This window comes from Bombina bombina, chromosome 6, assembly GCF_027579735.1.
Source record: "Bombina bombina isolate aBomBom1 chromosome 6, aBomBom1.pri, whole genome shotgun sequence".
NCBI classification, from domain to species: domain Eukaryota; kingdom Metazoa; phylum Chordata; class Amphibia; order Anura; family Bombinatoridae; genus Bombina; species Bombina bombina.
The window spans coordinates 372,022,230-372,047,488 of record NC_069504.1 but is presented as its reverse complement, the minus strand read 5'-3'; the positions used below and the strand labels follow the sequence as shown (position 1 = coordinate 372,047,488).

The 25,259-nt window shown below is 38.9% G+C and overlaps 1 protein-coding gene across 1 annotated transcript in view; it reads left to right on the top strand.

The window, feature by feature from the left end:
• Nucleotides 1–23,616, top strand: part of LOC128662974 (lateral signaling target protein 2 homolog) — a 194,277-nt gene extending 170,661 nt beyond the window's left edge. Inside the window, exon 13 of the mRNA XM_053717061.1 lies at nt 18,275–23,616. Within this exon, the coding sequence (XP_053573036.1) occupies nt 18,275–18,409 (135 nt within the window). The 3' untranslated portion in view covers nt 18,410–23,616. The remainder of the gene's footprint in view (nt 1–18,274) is intronic.
• Nucleotides 23,617–25,259: the final 1,643 nt, after the last annotated feature.

Genomic DNA, 25,259 nt, shown 5'->3' with positions numbered 1-25,259 from the left:
GCATAGTGCGCCGTTCTGATAGGTGTGAGGTACCATCTAAACGACACCTTGATAGCATTCTCTCTCAGGTCTGCACTGAGTAAACCTTTACTTGCATCCCTCAATAGTTCCTCCCATTCCCCTTTCTCCCTAACTTCCCCAATGTCTCCTTCCCATCTCTCCATTAAGGGGATTTAGTCCGGCTTCTCGCCCTTTGCATTAGCAAATAGATTCGAAAGATACGTTTTTTCCCCCTGAACGGAGCACTTAACATTCTCTCTAGATCTGTAATTGGTGTAGACCGTTTTGGTGACATGTAAGTGTGTATGGATGAGCTAATCTGTAGGTATAAATACCAGTGGAGGGGCTCTGGCTCTATTCTTTCCCTGATCTGATTGTATGTGAGTATTTTTTAATTCTGCAAGAAGTCAGCCACTCTGTACAAACCCTTGTTTTCCCACTTTCCGACCGACCTCCTCAGATCTCTAGGTATCAAAAATTTAACGGGTTTAAGCAAGGACTCTGAACTACAAAGTTTTAACCCTCTCGTGATTTTTGTCCATAGGCTTAAGGCTTCCATTGTGACCGGTGATTTATAATCATTTACTTTTAAAAGCTTCTCTTCGTCCCATATGATGTCTGCAGCCCTATTATAACCTGCTATTTCTGCCTCTATTTTAGGCCAAATTAGTTCATTGTCACTCTTCCCCATCACCACCGTCTGAGCTAGTCTAGAGGCCCGATAATAATCGACAAGATTTGGTGCTCCCACCCCCCCATCTGTCTGTGCTGTTTCAACACCTGTGCCATTATCCTAGTCTTACCGTCACCCCTTAAAAATTTTACTAAATCGTCCTGTAAGGCCTCGAGGTCTTTAGTGGGGACACCTATGGGCAGAGCTCGAGAAACGTACATCAGTCTTGGAAGGAGGTTCATTTTGATTGCCATCAATCTACCATACCATGAAAAGTTCCCTTTTTTCCATTTTACCAAATAACAAATTATGATATTTAAAGGGACACTGAACCCAAATTTTCTTTCGTGATTCAGATAGAGCATGACGTTTTAAGCAACTTTCTAATTTACTCCTATTATCAAATGTTCTTTATTCTCTTGATATCTTTATTTGAAATGCTAGAATATAAGTTTAGATGCCGGCCCATTTTTGGTGAACAACCTAGGTTGTCCTTGTTGATTGGTGGATAAATGTATCCACCAATCAAAAACTGCTGTCCAGAGTGCTGAACCAAGAAAAAAGCTTAGATGCCTTCTTTTTCATAGAAAGATAGCAAGAGAACGAAGAAACATTGATAATAGGAGTAAATTAGAAAGTTGCTTAAAATTGCATGCTCTATATGAATCCCAAAAGAAAAAAATTGGGTTCAGTGTCCCTTTAAGAATTTATTTTTAAATACTATGTGCATGGGGGGGGGGGGAGAAAGCGGAGGGAGAAGAGAGAGAAAGAAAAAACAAAAAACCAGAGTACACCGATTCATCTTACCTATATTCCCTATGCCTACCACAACTGGTACTATACTAAATAAACTATGGATTGTGCCTTCACTGTCTAGAGTACTAAGCCAAATAATTTACGGCTAGATTTAGAGTTCGGCGGTAAAAGGGCTGTTAACGCTCCGCGGGTTTTTTTCTGGCCGCACCATAAATTTAACTCTGGTATCGAGAGTTCAAACAAATGCTGCGTTAGGCTCCAAAAAAGGAGCGTAGAGCATTTTTACCGCAAATACAACTCTCGATACCAGAGTTGCTTACGGACGCGGCCGGCCTCAAAAACGTGCTCGTGCACGATTCTCCCATAGGAAACAATGGGGCTGTTTGAGCTGAAAAAAAACCTAACACCTGCAAAAAAGCAGCGTTCAGCTCCTAACGCAGCCCCATTGTTTCCTATGGGGAAACACTTCCTACGTCTGCACCTAACACCCTAACATGAACCCCGAGTCTAAACACCCCTAACCTTACACTTATTAACCCCTAATCTGCCGCCCCCGCTATCGCTGACCCCTGCATTACACTTTTAACCCCTAATCTGCCGCTCCGTAAACCGCCGCCACCTACGTTATCCCTATGTACCCCTAATCTGCTGCCCTAACATCGCCGACCCCTATATTATATTTATTAACCCCTAACCTGCCCCCCACAACGTCGCCGACACCTACCTACACTTATTAACCCCTAATCTGCCGAGCGGACCTGAGCGCTACTATAATAAAGTTATTAACCCCTAATCCGCCTCACTAACCCTATCATAAATAGTATTAACCCCTAATCTGCCCTCCCTAACATCGCCGACACCTACCTTCAATTATTAACCCCTAATCTGCCGACCGGAGCTCACCGCTATTCTAATAAATGTATTAACCCCTAAAGCTAAGTCTAACCCTAACACTAACACCCCCCTAAGTTAAATATAATTTTTATCTAACGAAATAAATTAACTCTTATTAAATAAATGATTCCTATTTAAAGCTAAATACTTACCTGTAAAATAAATCCTAATATAGCTACAATATAAATTACATTTATATTATAGCTATTTTAGGATTAATATTTATTTTACAGGTAACTTTGTATTTATTTTAACCAGGTACAATAGCTATTAAATAGTTAAGAACTATTTAATAGTTACCTAGTTAAAATAATTACAAATTTACCTGTAAAATAAATCCTAACCTAAGATATAATTAAACCTAACACTACCCTATCAATAAAATAATTAAATAAACTACCTACAATTAACCTAACACTACACTATCAATAAATTAATTAAACACAATTGCTACAAATAAATACAATTAAATCAACTATCTAAAGTACAAAAAATAAAAAAGAACTAAGTTACAGAAAATAAAAAAATATTTACAAACATAAGAAAAATATTACAACAATTTTAAACTAATTACACCTACTCTAAGCCCCCTAATAAAATAACAAAGACCCCCAAAATAAAAAATTCCCTACCCTATTCTAAATTTAAAAAGTTACAAGCTCTTTTACCTTACCAGCCCTGAACAGGGCCCTTTGCGGGGCATGCCCCAAGAATTTCAGCTCTTTTGCCTGTAAAAAAAAACATACCATACCCCCCCCCAACATTACAACCCACCACCCACATACCCCTAATCTAACCCAAACCCCCCTTAAATAAACCTAACACTAAGCCCCTGATGATCTTCCTACCTTGTCTTCACCATGCCAGGTTCACCGATCCGTCCTGGCTCCAAGATCTTCATCCAACCCAAGCGGGGGCTAGACATCCACTGAAGAAGTCCAGAAGAGGGTCCAAAGTCTTCCTCCTATCCGGCAAGAAGAGGACATCCGGACCGGCAAACATCTTCTCCAAGCGGCATCTTCTATGTTCTTCCATCCGATGACGACCGGCTCCATCTTGAAGACCTCCAGCGCGGATCCATCCTCTTCTTCCGACGACTAGACGACGAATGACGGTTCCTTTAAGGGACGTCATCCAAGATGGCGTCCCTCGAATTCCGATTGGCTGATAGGATTCTATCAGCCAATCGGAATTAAGGTAGGAATTTTCTGATTGGCTGATGGAATCAGCCAATCAGAATCAAGTTCAATCCGATTGGCTGATCCAATCAGCCAATCAGATTGAGCTCGCATTCTATTGGCTGTTCCGATCAGCCAATACAATGCGAGCTCAATCTGATTGGCTGATTGGATCAGCCAATCGGATTGAACTTGATTCTGATTGGCTGATTCCATCAGCCAATCAGAAAATTCCTACCTTAATTCCGATTGGCTGATAGAATCCTATCAGCCAATCGGAATTCGAGGGACGCCATCTTGGATGACGTCCCTTAAAGGAACCGTCATTCGTCGTCTAGTCGTCGGAAGAAGAGGATGGATCCGCGCTGGAGGTCTTCAAGATGGAGCCGGTCGTCATCGGATGGAAGAACATAGAAGATGCCGCTTGGAGAAGATGTTTGCCGGTCCGGATGTCCTCTTCTTGCCGGATAGGAGGAAGACTTTGGACCCTCTTCTGGACTTCTTCAGTGGATGTCTAGCCCCCGCTTGGGTTGGATGAAGATCTTGGAGCCAGGACGGATCGGTGAACCTGGCATGGTGAAGACAAGGTAGGAAGATCATCAGGGGCTTAGTGTTAGGTTTATTTAAGGGGGGTTTGGGTTAGATTAGGGGTATGTGGGTGGTGGGTTGTAATGTTGGGGGGGGGGGTATTGTATGTTTTCTTTTACAGGCAAAAGAGCTGAACTTCTTGGGGCATGCCCCGCAAAGGGCCCTGTTCAGGGCTGGTAAGGTAAAAGAGCTTGTAACTTTTTAAATTTAGAATAGGGTAGGGAATTTTTTATTTTGGGGGTCTTTGTTATTTTATTAGGGGGCTTAGAGTAGGTGTAATTAGTTTAAAATTGTTGTAATATTTTTCTTATGTTTGTAAATATTTTTTTATTTTCTGTAACTTAGTTCTTTTTTATTTTTTGTACTTTAGATAGTTGATTTAATTGTATTTATTTGTAGCAATTGTGTTTAATTAATTTATTGATAGTGTAGTGTTAGGTTAATTGTAGGTAGTTTATTTAATTATTTTATTGATAGGGTAGTGTTAGGTTTAATTATATCTTAGGTTAGGATTTATTTTACAGGTAAATTTGTAATTATTTTAACTAGGTAACTATTAAATAGTTCTTAACTATTTAATAGCTATTGTACCTGGTTAAAATAAATACCAAGTTGCCTGTAAAATAAATATTAATCCTAAAATAGCTATAATATAATTATAATTTATATTGTAGCTATATTAGGATTTATTTTACAGGTAAGTATTTAGCTTTAAATAGGAATCATTTATTTAATAAGAGTTAATTTATTTCGTTAGATAAAAATTATATTTAACTTAGGGGGGTGTTAGTGTTAGGGTTAGACTTAGCTTTAGGGGTTAATACATTTATTAGAATAGCGGTGAGCTCCGGTCGGCAGATTAGGGGTTAATAATTGAAGGTAGGTGTCGGCGATGTTAGGGAGGGCAGATTAGGGGTTAATACTATTTATGATAGGGTTAGTGAGGCGGATTAGGGGTTAATAACTTTATTATAGTAGCGCTCAGGTCCGCTCGGCAGATTAGGGGTTAATAAGTGTAGGTAGGTGTCGGCGACGTTGTGGGGGGCAGATTAGGGGTTAATAAATATAACATAGGGGTCGGCGATGTTAGGGGCAGAAGATTAGGGGTACATAGGGATAACGTAGGTGGCGGCGATTTGCGGTCGGAAGATTAGGGGTTAATTATTTTAAGTAGCTTGCGGCGACGTTGTGTGGGGCAAGTTAGGGGTTAATAAATATAATATAGGGGTCGGCGGGGTTAGGGGCAGCAGATTAGGGGTACATAAGTATAACGTAGGTGGCGGTCGGCAGATTAGGGGTTAAAAATTTTAATCGAGTGGCGGCGGTGTGGGGGGAGCTCGGTTTAGGGGTACATAGGTAGTTTATGGGTGTTCCGATCAGCCAATACAATGCGAGCTCAATCTGATTGGCTGATTGGATCAGCCAATCGGATTGAACTTGATTCTGATTGGCTGATTCCATCAGCCAATCAGAAAATTCCTACCTTAATTCCGATTGGCTGATAGAATCCTATCAGCCAATCGGAATTCGAGGGACGCCATCTTGGATGACGTCCCTTAAAGGAACCGTCATTCGTCGTCTAGTCGTCGGAAGAAGAGGATGGATCCGCGCTGGAGGTCTTAAAGATGGAGCCGGTCGTCATCGGATGGAAGAACATAGAAGATGCCGCTTGGAGAAGATGTTTGCCGGTCCGGATGTCCTCTTCTTGCCGGATAGGAGGAAGACTTTGGACCCTCTTCTGGACTTCTTCAGTGGATGTCTAGCCCCCGCTTGGGTTGGATGAAGATCTTGGAGCCAGGACGGATCGGTGAACCTGGCATGGTGAAGACAAGGTAGGAAGATCATCAGGGGCTTAGTGTTAGGTTTATTTAAGGGGGGTTTGGGTTAGATTAGGGGTATGTGGGTGGTGGGTTGTAATGTTGGGGGGGGGGGGGTATTGTATGTTTTCTTTTACAGGCAAAAGAGCTGAACTTCTTGGGGCATGCCCCGCAAAGGGCCCTGGTCAGGGCTGGTAAGGTAAAAGAGCTTGTAACTTTTTAAATTTAGAATAGGGTAGGGAATTTTTTATTTTGGGGGTCTTTGTTATTTTATTAGGGGGCTTAGAGTAGGTGTAATTAGTTTAAAATTGTTGTAATATTTTTCTTATGTTTGTAAATATTTTTTTATTTTCTGTAACTTAGTTCTTTTTTATTTTTTGTACTTTAGATAGTTGATTTAATTGTATTTATTTGTAGCAATTGTGTTTAATTAATTTATTGATAGTGTAGTGTTAGGTTAATTGTAGGTAGTTTATTTAATTATTTTATTGATAGGGTAGTGTTAGGTTTAATTATATCTTAGGTTAGGATTTATTTTACAGGTAAATTTGTAATTATTTTAACTAGGTAACTATTAAATAGTTCTTAACTATTTAATAGCTATTGTACCTGGTTAAAATAAATACCAAGTTGCCTGTAAAATAAATATTAATCCTAAAATAGCTATAATATAATTATAATTTATATTGTAGCTATATTAGGATTTATTTTACAGGTAAGTATTTAGCTTTAAATAGGAATCATTTATTTAATAAGAGTTAATTTATTTCGTTAGATAAAAATTATATTTAACTTAGGGGGGTGTTAGTGTTAGGGTTAGACTTAGCTTTAGGGGTTAATACATTTATTAGAATAGCGGTGAGCTCCGGTCGGCAGATTAGGGGTTAATAATTGAAGGTAGGTGTCGGCGATGTTAGGGAGGGCAGATTAGGGGTTAATACTATTTATGATAGGGTTAGTGAGGCGGATTAGGGGTTAATAACTTTATTATAGTAGCGCTCAGGTCCGCTCGGCAGATTAGGGGTTAATAAGTGTAGGTAGGTGTCGGCGACGTTGTGGGGGGCAGATTAGGGGTTAATAAATATAACATAGGGGTCGGCGATGTTAGGGGCAGAAGATTAGGGGTACATAGGGATAACGTAGGTGGCGGCGATTTGCGGTCGGAAGATTAGGGGTTAATTATTTTAAGTAGCTTGCGGCGACGTTGTGTGGGGCAAGTTAGGGGTTAATAAATATAATATAGGGGTCGGCGGGGTTAGGGGCAGCAGATTAGGGGTACATAAGTATAACGTAGGTGGCGGTCGGCAGATTAGGGGTTAAAAATTTTAATCGAGTGGCGGCGGTGTGGGGGGAGCTCGGTTTAGGGGTACATAGGTAGTTTATGGGTGTTAGTGTAGTTTAGGGTACAGTAGTTAAGAGCTTTATAAACCGGCGTTAGCCAGAAAGCTCTTAACTCCTGCTTTTTTCAGGCGGCTGGAATCTTGTCGTTAGAGCTCTAACGCTCACTGCAGAAACGACTCTAAATACCAGCGTTAGAAAGATCCCATTGAAAAGATAGGCTACGCAAATGGCGTAGGGGGATCTGCGGTATGGAAAAGTCGCGGCTGTAAAGTGAGCGTTAGACCCTTTAATCACTGACTCCAAATACCAGCGGGCGCCCAAAACCAGCGTTAGGAGCCTCTAACGCTGGTTTTGACGGCTACCGCCGAACTCTAAATCTAGGCCTTAGTATTTTAATGTGATATATTGCTTAATTTCTGCTACTTCATTAAAGGCTAATTTAATTCCATTGTCTTCAACTATAATTTTTGCTGAGTAGATCATACAAACTTTAACTCCTCTGTTAATTAGTTGGGTACAAAACGGTGCCATAAGTTTCCTCTTAGTAGACGTCTCATTGGAAAAATCTTGAAACAGTAAAATCATACTGTTTCCAAACATAATAGGGCCATTCCTTTTTAAATAATTTTAGAATTTCTATTTTATCTTGGAACTTTAGCAGCTTAAATACGCACATTCTACTCCTGAACGTGTCATTAGTATGACCTTTCCTAGCACCAATTCTATGCGCTATTTCTACTATTAAGGGAAGCTGTTGCGCTGGTATTCCTAGCGCTTGAGGAAGTACTATGGAAGTAAACTTCATTAAATCCTCAAATTCAGCAGACTCTGGGAGACCCACTATCCTAATGTTGTTTCGCCTGGAGCAATCTTCCCGATCCTCCAGGTGCAACTGCATATTCTGTATTCTAAAATCTTGTTTTTGGATTATGCTTTCCTGAGTGTTAACAAGATCCTCTAGATTGGAGATCCTATTTTCTGCCTCACTGATTCTAGAGAAAAATTGCCTAACCTCCGAAGAAAGGGAGAATATTTCAGTAGCAATACTAGATAGCATCTTTTTAATCATGTCAAATTGTGGCGAGAAAATTTCAGTCAGCTCAAGGTTTGTGTGTCAATTGCAGATGGAGTTATGTCAGCAAGAGTATCTAAACTGACATCAGACATCTTAACTTTATCTTTTGACTTTACAGGCATTTTGGTTGAACTTATTTTCACCTGTGTGACAAATTTCTCCATTTAAGAAATAGTGCAAGTAACAAACACTATATTATACATTCAAATCGAAACCTAAAAGAAAATATAAATTTACGTGAGAAACAAAATACTATACGAGGTAGAAAACCTCTAATGTGAAAGTTAAGTCTTTTTTTTTTTTTTGTGTGTGGTTATTTATTTTATAGACCTTCTGTGAGTAGAAAGCTATCATCCCTAACCTATAGGCATATAGGGAAAGTGAGGGACTGTAAAGTGAGACAGGCCTGAATTCTTTCTTTTGGATTAGTAAAGCAGGAAAGAAAGCTATTAGCCCCTATATATAGGTTAACACACCTACGGCTAGATTATGAGTTGTACGTTAGGGTAAAAAAGCAGCGTTAAGAGGTCCTAACGCTGCTTTTTTACGCCCGCTGGTATTACGAGTCTTGAAAGTTTAGGTGTACCGCACACTACTTTGGCCTTACCGCAAAACGACTAACGTAAACTTCGTAAAATCATTTTTCTATGAGACTTCCATAGCGCCGGTATTACGAGTCTGTCCTGGGAGGCCAAAAAGTGAGCGGTACAGCCTACCCCGTCAAGAGTCCTAACGCATTTAAAAGTCAGTAGTTAAGAGTTTTATGGTACAACGCCGTAGCATAAAACTCATAACTAAAGTGCTAAAAAGTACACTAACACCCGTAAACTACCTATTAACCCCTAAACCATGGCCCTCCCGCATCGCAAACACTATAATACAAATTTTAACCCCTAATCTGCCGCTCTGGACACCGCTGCCACCTACATTATATTTAGGAACCCCTAATCTGCAGCCCCCAACATCGCTGACACCTACATTATATTTATTAACCCCTAATCTGCCTTCTCCAATGTCGCCGACACCTACATTATATTTATGAACCCCTAATCTGCAGCCCCCAACATCGCTGACACCTACATTATATTAACCCCTAATCTGCTGCCCCAACATCGCCAACACCTACATTATATCTATTAACCCCTAATCTGCCACCCCCAACGTCGCCGCCACTATATTAGTTATTAACCCCTAAACCTAAACCTAAATCTAAACCTAAACCTAACACCCCCTAACTTAAATATAATTTAAATAAATCTAAATAAATATTCCTATCATTAACTAAATTATTCCTATTTAAAACTAAATACTTACCTATAAAATAAACCCTAAGCTAGCTACAATATAACTAATAGTTACATTGTAGCTATCTTAGAGTTTTTTATTTTACAGGCAAGTTTGTATTTATTTTAACTAGGTAAAATAGTTATTAAAAAGTTATTAACTATTTAATAACTACCTAGTTAAAATAAATACAAAAGTACCTGTAAAATAAAACCTAACCTAAGTTACAATAACACCCAACACTACACTATAATTAAATACATTAACTAAATTAAATACAATTAAATAAATTACATACAATTTGCTAAATTTAATTAGCTAAAGTACAAAAACCCCCACTAAATTACAGAAAATAATAAACAAATTACAGATATTTAAACTAATTACACCTAATCTAATAGCCCTATTAAAATAAGAAAGCCCCCCCAAAATAAAAAAAAAACCCTAGCCTAAACTACCAATAGCCCTTAAAAGGGCCTTTCTTTCATGTAATTAGCAAGAGTCCATGAGCTAGTGACGTATGGGATATACATTCCTACCAGGAGGGGCAAAGTTTCCCAAACCTCAAAATGCCTACAAATACACCCCTCACCACACCCACAAATCAGTTTTACAAACTTTGCCTCCTATGGAGGTGGTGAAGTAAGTTTGTGCTAGATTCTACGTTGATATGCGCTCCGCAGCAGGTTGGAGCCCGGTTTTCCTCTCAGCGTGCAGTGAATGTCAGAGGGATGTGAAGAGAGTATTGCCTATTTGAATTCAATGATCTCCTTCTACGGGGTCTATTTCATAGGTTCTCTGTTATCGGTCGTAGAGATTCATCTCTTACCTCCCTTTTCAGATCGACGATATACTCTTATATATATACCATTACCTCTGCTGATTTTCGTTTCAGTACTGGTTTGGCTTTCTACAACATGTAGATGAGTGTCCTGGGGTAAGTAAGTCTTATTTTCTGTGACACTCTAAGCTATGGTTGGGCACCTTTTTTAATAAAGTTCTAAATATATGTATTCAAACATTTATTTGCCTTGACTCAGGATGTTCAACATTCCTTATTTTCAGACAGTCAGTTTCATATTTGGGATAATGCATTTGAATCAATCATTTTTTCTTACCTTAAAAATTTGACTTTTCCCTGTGGGCTGTTAGGCTCGCGGGGGCTGAAAATGCTTCATTTTATTGCGTCATTTTTGGCGCGGACTTTTTTGGCGCAAAATTTTTTTTCTGTTTCCGGCGTCATACGTGTCGCCGGAAGTTGCGTCATTTTTTGACGTTTTTTTGCGTCAAAAGTGTCGGCGTTCCGGATGTGGCGTCATTTTTGGCGCCAAAAGCATTTAGGCGCCAAATAATGTGGGCGTCTTATTTGGCGCTAAAATAATATGGGCGTCACTTTTGTCTCCACATAATTTAAGTCTCTTTATTTATTGCTTCTGGTTGCTAGAAGCTTGTTCACTGGCATTTTTTCCCATTCCTGAAACTGTCATTTAAGGAATTTGATCTATTTTGCTTTATATGTTGTTTTTTCTATTACATATTGCAAGATGTCCCACGTTGCAACTGAGTCAGAAGATACTTCAGGAAAATCGCTGCCTGGTGCTGGAGCTACCAAAGCTAAGTGTATCTGCTGTAAACTTTTGGTATCTGTTCCTCCAGCTGTTGTTTGTATTGAATGTCATGACAAACTTGTTAATGCAGATAAAATTTCCTTTAGTAAAGTTCCATTACCTGTTCCTGTTTCGTCAACATCTAATACTCAGAGTGTTCCTGATAACATAAGAGATTTTGTTTCTGAATCCATTAAGAAGGCTTTGTCTGTTATTCCTCCTTCTAGTAAACATAAAAAATCTTTTAAAACTTCTTATTGTTCAGATGAATTTTTAAATGAACATCATCATTCTGATTCTGATAATGGTTCTTCTGGTTCAGAGGATTCTGTCTCAGAGGTTGATGCTGATAAATCTTCATATTTATTTAAAATGGAATTTATTTGTTCTTTACTTAAAGAAGTTCTAATTGCTTTAGAAATTGAGGATTCTGGTCCTCTTGATACTAAATCTAAACGTTTAGATAAGGTTTTTAAATCTCCTGTAGTTATTCCAGAAGTTTTTCCTGTTCCTAGTGCTATTTCTGAAGTAATTTACAGGGAATGGAATAATTTGGGTAATTCATTCACTCCCTCTAAATGTTTTAAGCAATTATATCCTGTGCCATCTGACAGATTAGAGTTTTGGGACAAAATCCCTAAGGTTGATGGGGCTGTCTCTACTCTTGCTAAGCGTACTACGATTCCTACGGCAGATGGTACTTCCTTTAAGGATCCTTTAGATAGGCTTTTCTTAGAAAGGATTCAATTTTCCTATTTGTTTTCAGGTAATCTTCTTAGACCTGCTATATCTTTGGCGGATGCTGCTGCAGCTTCAACTTTTTGGTTGGAAGCTTTAGCGCAACAAGTCACAGATCATAATTCTCATAGCATTATTATTCTTCTTCAACATGCTAATAATTTTATTTGTGATGCCATCCTTGATATCATTAGGGTTGATGTCAGGTATATGTCTCTAGCTATTTTAGCTAGAAGAGCTTTATGGCTTAAAACTTGGAATGCTGATATGTCTTCTAAGTCTACTCTGCTTTCCCTTTCTTTCCAGGGTAATAAATTATTTGGTTCTCAGTTGGATTCTATTATTTCAACTGTTACTGGAGGGAAAGGAACTTTTTTACCACAGGATAAAAAATCTAAAGGTAAATTCAGGTCTAATAATCGTTTTCGTTCCTTTCGTCACAACAAGGAACAGAAACCTGATCCTTCATCCTCAGGAGCGGTATCAGTTTGGAAACCATCTCCAGTCTGGAATAAATCCAAGCCTTCTAGAAAATCAAAGCCAGCTTCTAAGTCCACATGAAGGTGCTGGTAGGGGGCAGATTACGTTTTTTCAAATGTGGGGGCTTCCAGAAATAGATCTGATGGCCTCTCATCTAAACAAGAAACTTCCCAGGTATCTGTCCAGATCCAGGGATCCTCAAGCGGAAGCAGTGGATGCATTGTCACTTCCTTGGAAGTATCATCCTGCCTATATCTTTCCGCCTCTAGTTCTTCTTCCAAGAGTGATCTCCAAAATTCTGAAGGAATGCTCGTTTGTTCTGCTGGTAGCTCCAGCATGGCCTCACAGGGTTTGGTATGCGGATCTTGTCCGGATGGCTTCTTGCCAACCGTGGACTCTTCCGTTAAGACCAGACCTTCTGTCTCAAGGTCCTTTTTTCCATCAGGATCTCAAATCCTTAAATTTAAAGGTATGGAGATTGAACGCTTGATTCTTAGCCAAAGAGGTTTCTCTGACTCTGTGATTAATACTGTGTTACAGGCTCGTAAATCTGTATCTAGGGAGATATATTATAGAGTCTGGAAGACTTATATTTCTTGTTGTCTTTCTCATCAGTTTTCCTGGCATTCTTTTAGAATTCCAAGAATTTTACAGTTTCTTCAGGATGGTTTGGATAAAGGTTTGTCTGCAAGTTCCTTGAAAGGAAAAATCTCTGCTCTTTCTGTTCTTTTTCACAGAAAGATTGCTAATCTTCCTGATATTCATTGTTTTGTACAAGCCTTGGTGCGTATAAAACCTGTTATTAAGTCAATTTCTCCTCCTTGGAGTTTGAATTAGGTTCTGGGGGCTCTTCAAGCTCCTCCGTTTGAACCTATGCATTCATTGGACATTAAATTACTTTCTTGGAAAGTTTTGTTCCTTTTGGCCATCTCTTCTGCCAGAAGAGTTTCTGAATTATCTGCTCTTTCTTGTGAGTCTCCTTTTTTGATTTTTCATCAGGATAAGGCAGTGTTGCGAACTTCTTTTGTATTTTTACCTAAGGTTGTGAATTCCAACAACATTAGTAGAGAGATTGTGGTTCCTTCATTATGTCCTACTCCTAAGAATTCTAAGGAGAAATCATTGCATTCTTTGGATGTGGTTAGAGCTTTGAAATATTATGTTGAAGCTACTAAGACTTTCCGAAAGACTTCTAGTCTATTTGTTAACTTTTCCGGTTCTAGGAAAGGTCAGAAGGCCTCTGCCATTTCTTTGGCATCTTGGTTGAAATCTTTAATTCATCATGCTTATGTCGAGTCGGGTACAACTCCGCCTCAAAGGATTACAGCTCATTCTACTAGGTCAGTTTCTACTTCCTGGGCGTTTAGGAATGAAGCTTCGGTTGATCAGATTTGCAAAGCAGCAACTTGGTCCTCTTTGCATACTTTTACTAAATTCTACCATTTTGATGTGTTTTCTTCTTCTGAAGCAGTTTTTGGTAGAAAAGTACTTCAGGCAGCTGTTTCAGTTTGAATCTTCTGCTTATGTTTTTCATTAAACTTTATTTTGGGTGTGGATTATTTTCAGCAGGAATTGGCTGTCTTTATTTTATCCCTCCCTCTCTAGTGACTCTTGCGTGGAAAGATCCACATCTTGGGTAGTCATTATCCCATACATCACTAGCTCATGGACTCTTGCTAATTACATGAAAGAAAACATAATTTATGTAAGAACTTACCTGATAAATTCATTTCTTTCATATTAGCAAGAGTCCATGAGGCCCACCCCTTTTTTTTGTGGTGGTTATGATAAAGCACAATTATTTTCCAATTCCTTATTTTTTATGCTTACGCACTTTTTTCTTATCACCCCACTTCTTGGCTATTCGTTAAACTGATTTGTGGGTGTGGTGAGGGGTGTATTTGTAGGCATTTTGAGGTTTGGGAAACTTTGCCCCTCCTGGTAGGAATGTATATCCCATACGTCACTAGCTCATGGACTCTTGCTAATATGAAAGAAATGAATTTATCAGGTAAGTTCTTACATAAATTATGTTTTTGTGGGGCATTGCCCCAAAGTAATCAGCTCTTTTACCTGTAAAAAAAAAATTACAAACAACCCCCCCAACAGTAAAACCCACCACCCACACAACCAACCCCCCAAATAAAATACTATCTAAAAAAACCTAAGCTCCCCATTGCCCTGAAAAGGGCATTTGGATGGGCATTGCCCTTAAAAGGGCAGTTAGCTCTTTTGCAGCCCAAAGTCCCTAACCTAAAAAAAAAAACCCAACCAATACACCCTTAAAAACACCTAACACTAACCCCCTGAAGATCGACTTACTGGAAGGCATCTTCATCCAAGCCTGGCCGAAGTCCTCAACGAAGCCGGGAGAAGTCTTCATCCAAGCCGGGCAAAGTGGTCCTCCAGACGGGCAGAAGTCTTCATCCAGACGGCATCTTCTATCTTCATCCATTAGGCACGGAGCTGGTCCATCTTCAAAACATCCGACGCGGAGCATCGTCTTCTGCCGACGGACTAACGACGAATGAAGGTACCTTTAAGTGACGCCATCCAAGATGGCGTCCCTTAGATTCCGATTGGCTGATAGAATTCTATCAGCCAATCGGAATTAAGGTAGAAAAAATCATATTGGCTGATGCAATCAGCCAATAGGATTGAGCTTGCATTCTATTGGCTGTTCCACTTCGCCCGGCTTGGATGAAGACTTCTCCCGGCTTCGTTGAGGACTTCGGCCCGGCTTGGATGAAGACGTCTCCCAGTAAGTCGATCTTCAGGGGGTTAGTGTTAGGTTTTTTAACGGTGTATTGCTGGGTTTTATTTTAGGTTAGGGTTTGGGCGGTAAAAGAGCTAACTGCCATTTTAAGGGCAATGCCCAGCCAAATGCCCTTTTCAGGGTAATGGGGAGCTTAGTTTTTTTTAGATAGTATTTTATTTGGGGGGTTGGTTGTGTGGGTGGTGGGTTTTACTGTTGGGGGGTTGTTTGTATTTTTTTTATTTTTTTTACAGGTAAAAGAGCTGATTACTTTGGGGCAATGCCCCGCAAAAGGCCCTTTTAAGGGCTATTAGTAGTTTAGTTTAGGCTAGGTTTTTTTTTTATTTTAATAGGGCTATTAGAAGGTGTAATTAGTTTAAATATCTGTAATTTTACAGTTTAAATATCTGTTATTTGTTTATTATTTTCTGTAATTTAGTGGGGGGGGTTGTACTTGTATGTAATTTATTTAATTGTATTTCATTTAGTTAATTTATTAAATTATAGTGTAGTGTTAGGTGTTATTGTAACTTAGGTTAGGTTTTATTTTACAGGTACTTTTGTATTTATTTTAGCTAGGTAGTTATTAAATAGTTAATAACTATTTAGTAACTATTCTACCTAGTTACAATGTAACTATTAGTTATATTATAGCTAGCTTAGGGTTTATTTTATAGGTAAGTGTTTAGTTTTAAATAGGAATCATTTCGTTAATGATAGTAATTTTATTTAGATTTATTTAAATTATATTTAAGTTAGGGTTAGACTTAGATTTAGGGGTTAATAACGTTAATATAGTAGTGGCGACGTTAGGGGCAGCAGATTAGGGGTTAATAAATGTAGGTGGTGGCGATGTTAGGGCCGGCAGATTAGGGGTTAAAAATATTTAACTAATGTTTGCGAGGTGGGAGTGCGGCAGTTTAGGGGTTAATATGTTTATTATAGTGGCGGCGACGTTGGGAGCGGCAGATTAGGGGTTAAAAAGTGTAGGTAGGTTGCGGCGACATTGGGGGCGGCAGATTAGGGGTTAATAAAAATAATGTAGGTGTTGGCGACGTTGGGGGCAGCAGTTTAGGGGTTCATAACTATAATGTAGGTGGCGGCGGTGTCCGGAGCGGCAAATTAGGGGTTAATAAATATAATGCAGGTGGCGGCGGTGTCGAGGGCGGCAGATTAGGGTTAATAAGTGTAAGATTAGGGGTGTTTAGACTCGGGGTTCGTGTTAGGTGTAGACATAACTTTTATTTCCCCATAGGAATCAATGGGTCTGCGTTAAGGAGTTTTACGCTGCTTTTTGGCAGGTGTTAGACTTTTTCTCAGCCGGCTCTCCCCGTTGATTCCTATGGGGAAATCGTGCACGAGCACGTACAACCAGCTCACCGCTGACTTAAACAGCGCTGGTATTGGAGTGCGGTAATGAGCAAAATTTTGCTCAACGCTCACTTCTAGTCTTTTAACGACGTGTTTGTAAAAACCTGTAATATCAGCGCTGCATGTAAGTGAGCGGTGAGCAAAAACTGCTCGTTAGCACCGCATAGCCTTTAACGCAAAACTCATAATCTAGGTGCTAGTTTTATAAGATAATTAACCATTCTCCTTGTTGCTTATATCTTCAAGAATAACATATGCTTAATAAAAGCGCAGGATAATAAAGAGCAGAATAACTCTCTTAGATACATATATTACCAATCCCTTACTCTTCTATAAGTTTATCAGCAACACAGCTTATGGATTTGAACCACAAGAGCCCCCACTGATACTTAGGGTTTAGATTCCTTGCCTTAGCAAAATAAATTGCGTAACGAGAGGTTACTACAACAGAGCAAAAAATAAAATAATACTTTTTAGCAAGTCTTGTTTTTTGGGACAACCATAATATGGCAAAATCATTATATACACAAAAAAACTTATTGCAACATCAATAGTTTAAGTACTGTGACGAAAAGAAATACTTCTTTCATGCAACAATGTGTCCACATATTCATACAGTATATTAGACAAATTTAGACGTCCTTGAATGGTCTGAGCATTTTATACAGACCACTCTAGAGCCAGTTCTATATAAACCTCCACAGACGTTCTATCCAATCAGGATTTCAGACAGATTGAGCACCACTAAGAAGGTCTTCTTTTTATTTCTGAACCCCAAAATATCACTCCTCTAGAAATAGACAAACAAATTAAAGCGTCAGCTCCAAACCGGCAATTCAACAATAGAATGTTCAGCTTTTGCTGGAATCCTTCCTGATTAACGAGAATGAGTTATGAGGCCAGAGAAGATACCATTCATATTCAAATTGCAGAGTTAATACAGCAGGAAGCATTTATTCACAAACGCTATTTAGGAAATATGGGTGACTTCACCTTTTTGGGTGAAGGTTTAAATAGGAACCTGGGTTTTTACCAGGCGCCTCAACCTTGTCGGCAGCAGATTCGCACTGTGAAGTCGGTTCGTCCAACTCGGATCCCTCCGCGAAGAACCCTTCTGACCTCGAACAGAGCAGTAGTTCACAAGCCTCCGATCACGCGTCCTCTTTACGGATCCCTGCTAGCTTACTTCATCCGTAAGCGTAGTTAAGCTGTTTTAATGCGGTATTGTCTTGGAAGGTAAGTATATGCCTTTAGTACCGCTTCTGTACTTGACAGGGTACTCTGCACCTGGGATACTAAAAACAAGTTGCGGGAAACTCCCGCGGCCAATTCAGCCAATATGGACTTCCAGCTTGAGCAGGCAGAAGCCAGGCTGTCACAGCAAAACGAATAACCCTCCAGAGACACAAGTGTATGTGGCTAGCAGCTGGGGGAGATAGATTCAGGGCGTTCGATCACTACACCGACATGGAGCATGCAGCATCAAGGCTCCATCCTCAAATTGCAATGATTTTAAATTTATACTTGGAGGCAGCTGCACTTTTTATCTTTTTATTTGCACATCTATCTGAATCATGAAAGAAAAAATGTGGTTTTCATATCCCTTCAGCACTGGAAAGGGACCTGATTAAGTTTAGTGAATGTTTTCAGAAGTATTGATAAGGGGAACAAAATTACCAATGGTATCTTACCATCTTTATTCTTTCTTCCTCTACAGATATTCTGTTCCCGTTGCTCTGGGTACACAGCATCTCTGCCTCCCTTTGGAAACATGCCACCTGTACGAGTCTGCTCTCACTGCTACCATGTACACTGCAACCGTGGAGAGAAGGGAGCAGGGAAGATAGAATGACCTTGAAAACACAAGGAGGAATGGTGACTTTTTAGACATTTCAGAGTGTAAATAGAAGGACCACCAGTGTTTATAGCTCACTTCTGAAAAATCTATCAATTGTTTACACTAATTTTTATAAAAAGCTATATACATAAACATGTCTACAGCCTGTCTGAGGAAAGACAACCTCCTACTGTATTATATTGTGGAATCACCATGCAACAAAACATCAGCATCTTCAGGTTTGCTATGTAATAGACAATAGTGCACAATCATTTGGCAATCTGAGCAACACTTATGCCAATATGTGTTAAAATAATACTTAATTGTGGAGATCCTTGAAAATTCTCCAACTATAAATACACTGTACAGAAAATGTTGTGATGATCTTTGCCAATGAACTTCATTCTGAAAAAGTTACATACTTTGGTATTCTTTGTCTGTATAACAAACTATCTGCTCATTATGTAGGTTATATACCACATGCATTTATGTAAAGCACATCCTTAACAAGAATTATGAAATTCTTTAGTTTTATAATGAATAATGTTATCCCTTATTGTCACACATTGCACTGGGACCATTTGATTTACCCTGGCACATAGATTCACTTTTAACTAGATCAAGCACTCAGATTTTATCAGGGATATTTTAATTTGCTAGGGCTTTTAATTCATTTTATGGGTACTGACCAATTGCGTATTAAACGGTTGCAGGGGATACAACACAGAAACTGTTTTGACATTGTATATTGACTGATATTAACTTTTCTATCTCGTGATGAAACCAAACATAAGGTCTTTCATAGTGGTTTGTAAGCTCTCCTAAACTGTTCCTGACATTAACATATTCCTAATATATAGTCTTCGCTTCTTTCTGCATTTGTGCAATATCCCTACAACTACCTTAATGCATTTGAAGGATAATTTCCATAAAATTTGCATCAAAGCATTTTTGTTGTAATGTAGTATGCAGCAATGTAAAGCAGAATACGCTCAATTATACTACATCTTGTCAACCTGCAATGTGAAGCATTATCCCTCTGACATGCAAAGTTTTTTTTTTCTAAAATTCTCATTTTGGGCATATTTAAAATTTGGTATGAGAGTATATCGCAGTTGGAGGATTTCAGGGGTTGAATCAGTTCATACAAAGTAGCTAGGAACATATACAAACTTTGAGACATTAAACCCAAAATTCTGCTTTCATACATCAGATAGAACATGTGATTATTATTATTATTTTTTTGTGCTTTTAAACAACTTTCTAATTTGCTTTGTTCTCTCGGTATCATTAGGATACCAAGGTATGCTAGGCAGTGATTTTCAACCTTTTTTTTTGCCGTGGCACATTTTTTTTACATCACAAAATTTTACAAAATCACACATTGTAGCCTAATACAGTGTGTGTGTGTGTGTATATATGTATATATATATATATATATATATATATATATATATATATATATATACATTTAGTACATTTTGATCAATTCAAATAAATTAATCTTTATTAGCATGACAGTCATTACAAGGCCAGAGGCACAATAAGAACAATGAAAATATCACTGAGAACAAAAACCATCAAAACAGCAACAAGTGCAAAAAACAAAAATGAACCATGAAGAAAAAAATTAGTTATTACAAAAATACAGTACAGTGGTTCACCAAAGTGAACAACAACAACAGTAGTGAGGAAACACGAACAATAAACAAAACTTGCATACATACACACACACACACACACACATGCACATACATACACACACACTCACACATATACACATGCATACATACACACACACACACATATACACATGCACGTACATACACACACACACACACACTCACACATATACACATGCATACACACACACACACACACACATATACACATGCACATACATACACACACACACATATACACATGCATACATACACATGCATACATACACACACACACACACACACATATACATACACACACACACACATACATATACACATGCATACATACACACACACATACACACATATACACACGCACATACATACACACGCACATACATACACGCACATACATATACACATGCATACATACACACACACACATATACACACGCACATACACACACACACACACATATACACATGCATACATACACACACACACACACAGACACACACATATACACACGCACATACATACACACACACTCACACATATATATACACACACATACATAGACTGCAGTTCTGGTATATGATGAATACTTTACATTAGGAATATAACAATATTATAATATCCAGAATTACATTTCATATTTAAAGGACACAACATTTAACTGCACAGAGTATAGTAACAGAAATGTCATTAAATGTGCAAAGTTAAAAAAAATCCAGCATTTACCTTGCAGGGACAGGACTACACCCAAGACATGCCAGATACCCCAGGATCCTGAGCGCCTCATCCTGCAGGGGGCATTTGTGCCCGGGGTAGGGACTGATCCTCAACACAAAGCCAACTCCAAGCACCCAAAACCAAGTCAGCAAAGAGCCAAAGCATATGAGCAGATTGTAGGCTACCCTTAGACTGGGCAAAATGTGTGAAAATCAAGGGTGGGGGCAACCACTGGATAGAGCAGGGTAGTTGCACGCCATAAGCTAAACACCATTGGCCATGCAGGCCCCTTTAAGCCACAGACAAGTGGGTGAAAATCAAGGGTGGGGGCAACCACTGGATGGAGCAGGGTAGTTGCACCCCATAAGCTAAACACCAGTGGACATGCAAGCCCCTTTAAAGTGAAGGTAAAGTTTTTCTTTCTTGAATACAACCTCCCATTTATCATTTTCTCATGCATGTAGTCGCTAACTTTGTTTAAATATTGCTGCCATAGTTTTAATAAAAAATACATTACTAATTCCCTACCGTTTGGAACCCAACTCCTCCCCATCCCTACTTCCTCCTTCTTCATTGTGTGACGTCTTCAGCGGTCCCACCCGCTCTCTATATGTCACAAAGGTGCGTTCACAATCTCAGATTGCAATGCGCATGCGCAAATCGCGATACTGCTTTTCAACGCGCATAATCGCTGGGCAATATTTTCTACTGCGCATGCGCGAAATCAAACGGGTGCGCTCTTGGCATTAATTCTGAATCTAAATAAATTACGCATGCGCATATAAAACAAGGGGCGGATGATATCGAGTGACGGCCGCCTAACGGCCAGAGTTTCACTTGGTTGGGGAAAAAACGTGACATACACAGAAAATAAAAAAAAATAGACGGGCTAAATTAGTGGATAGTTTAGGCATAGTTTATAACGGCGATAACTTAATATATACACACATATATAACAATTGATGAATGAAACTTATTTTAAAAAAAGAATGTTATACTAGATCTAAATTAGGGTGAGTTTACCTTCACTTTAAGCCATAGACAAAGTTTGTATGTGGGTTAAAGGGGCCTGCATGGCTACCGGTGTTTAGTTTATGGGGTGCAACTACCCTGCTCCAGCCAGTGGTTGCCCACACCCTTGATTTTCACCCAGTCTAAGGGAAGCCTACAATCTGTTCATGTGCTTTTGCTCTTTATCAAACATCATCTCTCCTCCTACTGTAGTTTCTCAGCAAGTCACATGTCAACAACAGAATTTAGATGGGATCTCTGGTTTTGACCGCTGGCGACCCTTTGTCACCAACATTTTTGCAGACACATCTTTAATATCATGCAACATCCACTCAGATCACACAATAGCAATGCAGTCGCTTAGTTTGCCACATACCTGCATCAAAGCAGACTCTGGCCCTGCTGCAGCACTGTCATCATATTCTACTCTTTTAGACCAGACAGTACCTATAAGCTGTCACCATGGTAAAAACACACCACCCTCCTCCCGCTGCTTGGCATCTAGCACAGTCAGTCAGGGGTCTTGCGAGAGTTGCTAGTGCAGCTCAGCGAGAGCAGGCGAAGGATAACTGTTTTTAACTTCGGATCGGAAAAGGCTGCAGTTGTTATGGGAGCGTTCGTAGAAGTAAAGGAAGGCGCTGAATTATTATCGGTGGCTTTTGTATTTGAATCTTCGTGCAAAGGCAATACATTTTCAGGTCTCTGTAACCTTATGTCTGTCAATGGCTCCTCCTGCAGGCACCGCACCGAGACTCTTTGCCCGCATTAAATGAAAGCCTGAGCAGTCATTTAATGCAGGCAGAGGGTCTCGGTGCGGTGCCTGCAGGAGGAGCCATTGACAGACATAAGGTTACAGAGACCTGAGAATGTATTGCATGGGCAGCCGTGTGCTGTGGTAGGGGGGAAGGCTGCATTCCTATGCAATGTTCGCCACAATGACTGATCATCTCACTCAAAATTAAAAAAAACGTCCGGAGTAAAAAACAAGCAACAAATTAAAAAAAATATGTCACACTATTGTCAGTCTGCCGCGGCACACCTGAGGATCTCTCACGACACACTGGTTGAAAATCGCTGGGTTAAGGAGCAGCAAAGCATTACTGGGAGCTAGCTGCTGATTGTTGGTTGAACATAAATGCCTCTTTTCATTGGTTCACTATATGTGTTCAGCTTGCCTCCTAGTAGTGCACAGCTGCTCCTTCAACAAAGGATTCCGAGAGAATGAAGCAAATTTGATAATAGAAGTAAATTGGAAAGTTGTTTAAAATCACATGCTCTATTGTAATCATGAAATCAAAAAATTGTGTTTCATGTCCCTTTAAGTGCTGACATCACATAAGCTAATAACTATGATACTTGCACACGTGCAGACATATAACAACATAAAAATTAGCTACTTCATTTGTATAGGGAGCATGTGCTATTATTTATTAAAACTGACATATTGGATAAGCTACCTAAATACCTCAATTCATTTTTTATATGATTTGTTTTAGCTGCCTCACTAGACAGGACGACAAGCAGTAATACATTTTGTAATAATTGTCACAGCTTCATCAGATGCAGTGTTCTTTCTGAGCATATTTTGTATTTACGATTTTAATACATATACCGTATCTTGCCAAGAAATTATCCATGCATTATGTACATTATGCTTTATGAGTGCAAATATTTTTGTATTTTTTTTTTTTTTTATGAAACAAAATATATTTTAATTTTTTCTACCGTGGCACATTATACAGTACAATAGCAGGCTGCGCTGGGCGTGCCTTTTGGTTTTACTGTTAAATGCAATAAAATGTTCTGCTTTTTAATCTTTGTGTCATCTCGTTTTTTATTTTAATATTTTACTACATTTTACAACATAACATTGTCACTTGTTTAAAAAAAAAAAAAAAATATATATATATATATATATAGTGTGTATGTATGTATATGTGTGTGTATATATATATATATATATATATATATATACACTGTATATAAAGGTATACCTGATATTCCTATTCACAATAGAATACTGAGAAACATTTGTTGAAACTGTAATCTCCTTATAAGCAGAGTTTCAGACATATTGTTGGAAAACACTGTATAAAACTGGATTAACACATTAGTGTACAAAAAATATATTGCTAACTTGCATATAATGGATTATTTCTGCTAGGTATGAAACACATTTAGCCATTTTATAGTGATTGGGTATTTAGGGTCTGCAGACCTGTTTACCCGATGCTGTTTTTTGTATCTATTACAAAAGGTTTTGTTCCAAAATTTGGCATACAAGTCATTTCTTTCATGTAATTAGCAAGAGTCCATGAGCTAGTGACGTATGGGATATACATTCCTACCAGGAGGGGCAAAGTTTCCCAAACCTCAAAATGCCTATAAATACACCCCTCACCACACCCACAATTCAGTTTTACAAACTTTGCCTCCGATGGAGGTGGTGAAGTAAGTTTGTGCTAGATTCTACGTTGATATGCGCTCCGCAGCAAGTTGGAGCCCGGTTTTCCTCTCAGAGTGCAGTGAATGTCAGAGGGATGTGAGGAGAGTATTGCCTATTTGAATGCAGTGATCTCCTTCTACGGGGTCTATTTCATAGGTTCTCTGTTATCGGTCGTAGAGATTCATCTCTTACCTCCCTTTTCAGATCGACGATATACTCTTATATATACCATTACCTCTGCTGATTCTCGTTTCAGTACTGGTTTGGCTTTCTACAAACATGTAGATGAGTGTCCTGGGGTAAGTAAATCTTATTTTCTGTGACACTCTAAGCTATGGTTGGGCACTTTGTTTATAAAGTTCTAAATATATGTATTCAAACATTTATTTGCCTTGACTCAGAATGTTCAACTTTCCTTATTTTTCAGACAGTCAGTTTCATATTTGGGATAATGCATTTGATTTATTCATTTTTTCTTACCTTCAAAAATTTGACTATTTTCCCTGTGGGCTGTTAGGCTCGCGGGGGCTGAAAATGCTTCATTTTATTGCGTCATTCTTGGCGCAGACTTTTTTGGCGCAAAAATTATTTTCCTTTTCCGGCGTCATACGTGTCGCCGGAAGTTGCGTAATTTTTTGACGTTATTTTGCGCCAAAAATGTTGGCGTTCCGGATGTGGCGTCATTTTTGGCGCCAAAAAGCATTTAGGCGCCAAATAATGTGGGCGTCTTATTTGGCGCTAAAAAATATGGGCGTCGCTTTTGTCTCCACATTATTTAAGTCTCATTTTTCATTGCTTCTGGTTGCTAGAAGCTTGTTCTTTGGCATTTTTTCCCATTCCTGAAACTGTCATTTAAGGAATTTGATCAATTTTGCTTTATATGTTGTTGTTTTTTCTCTTACATATTGCAAGATGTCTCACGTTGCATCTGAGTCAGAAGATACTACAGGAAAATCGCTGTCTAGTGCTGGATCTACCAAAGCTAAGTGTATCTGCTGTAAACTTTTGGTA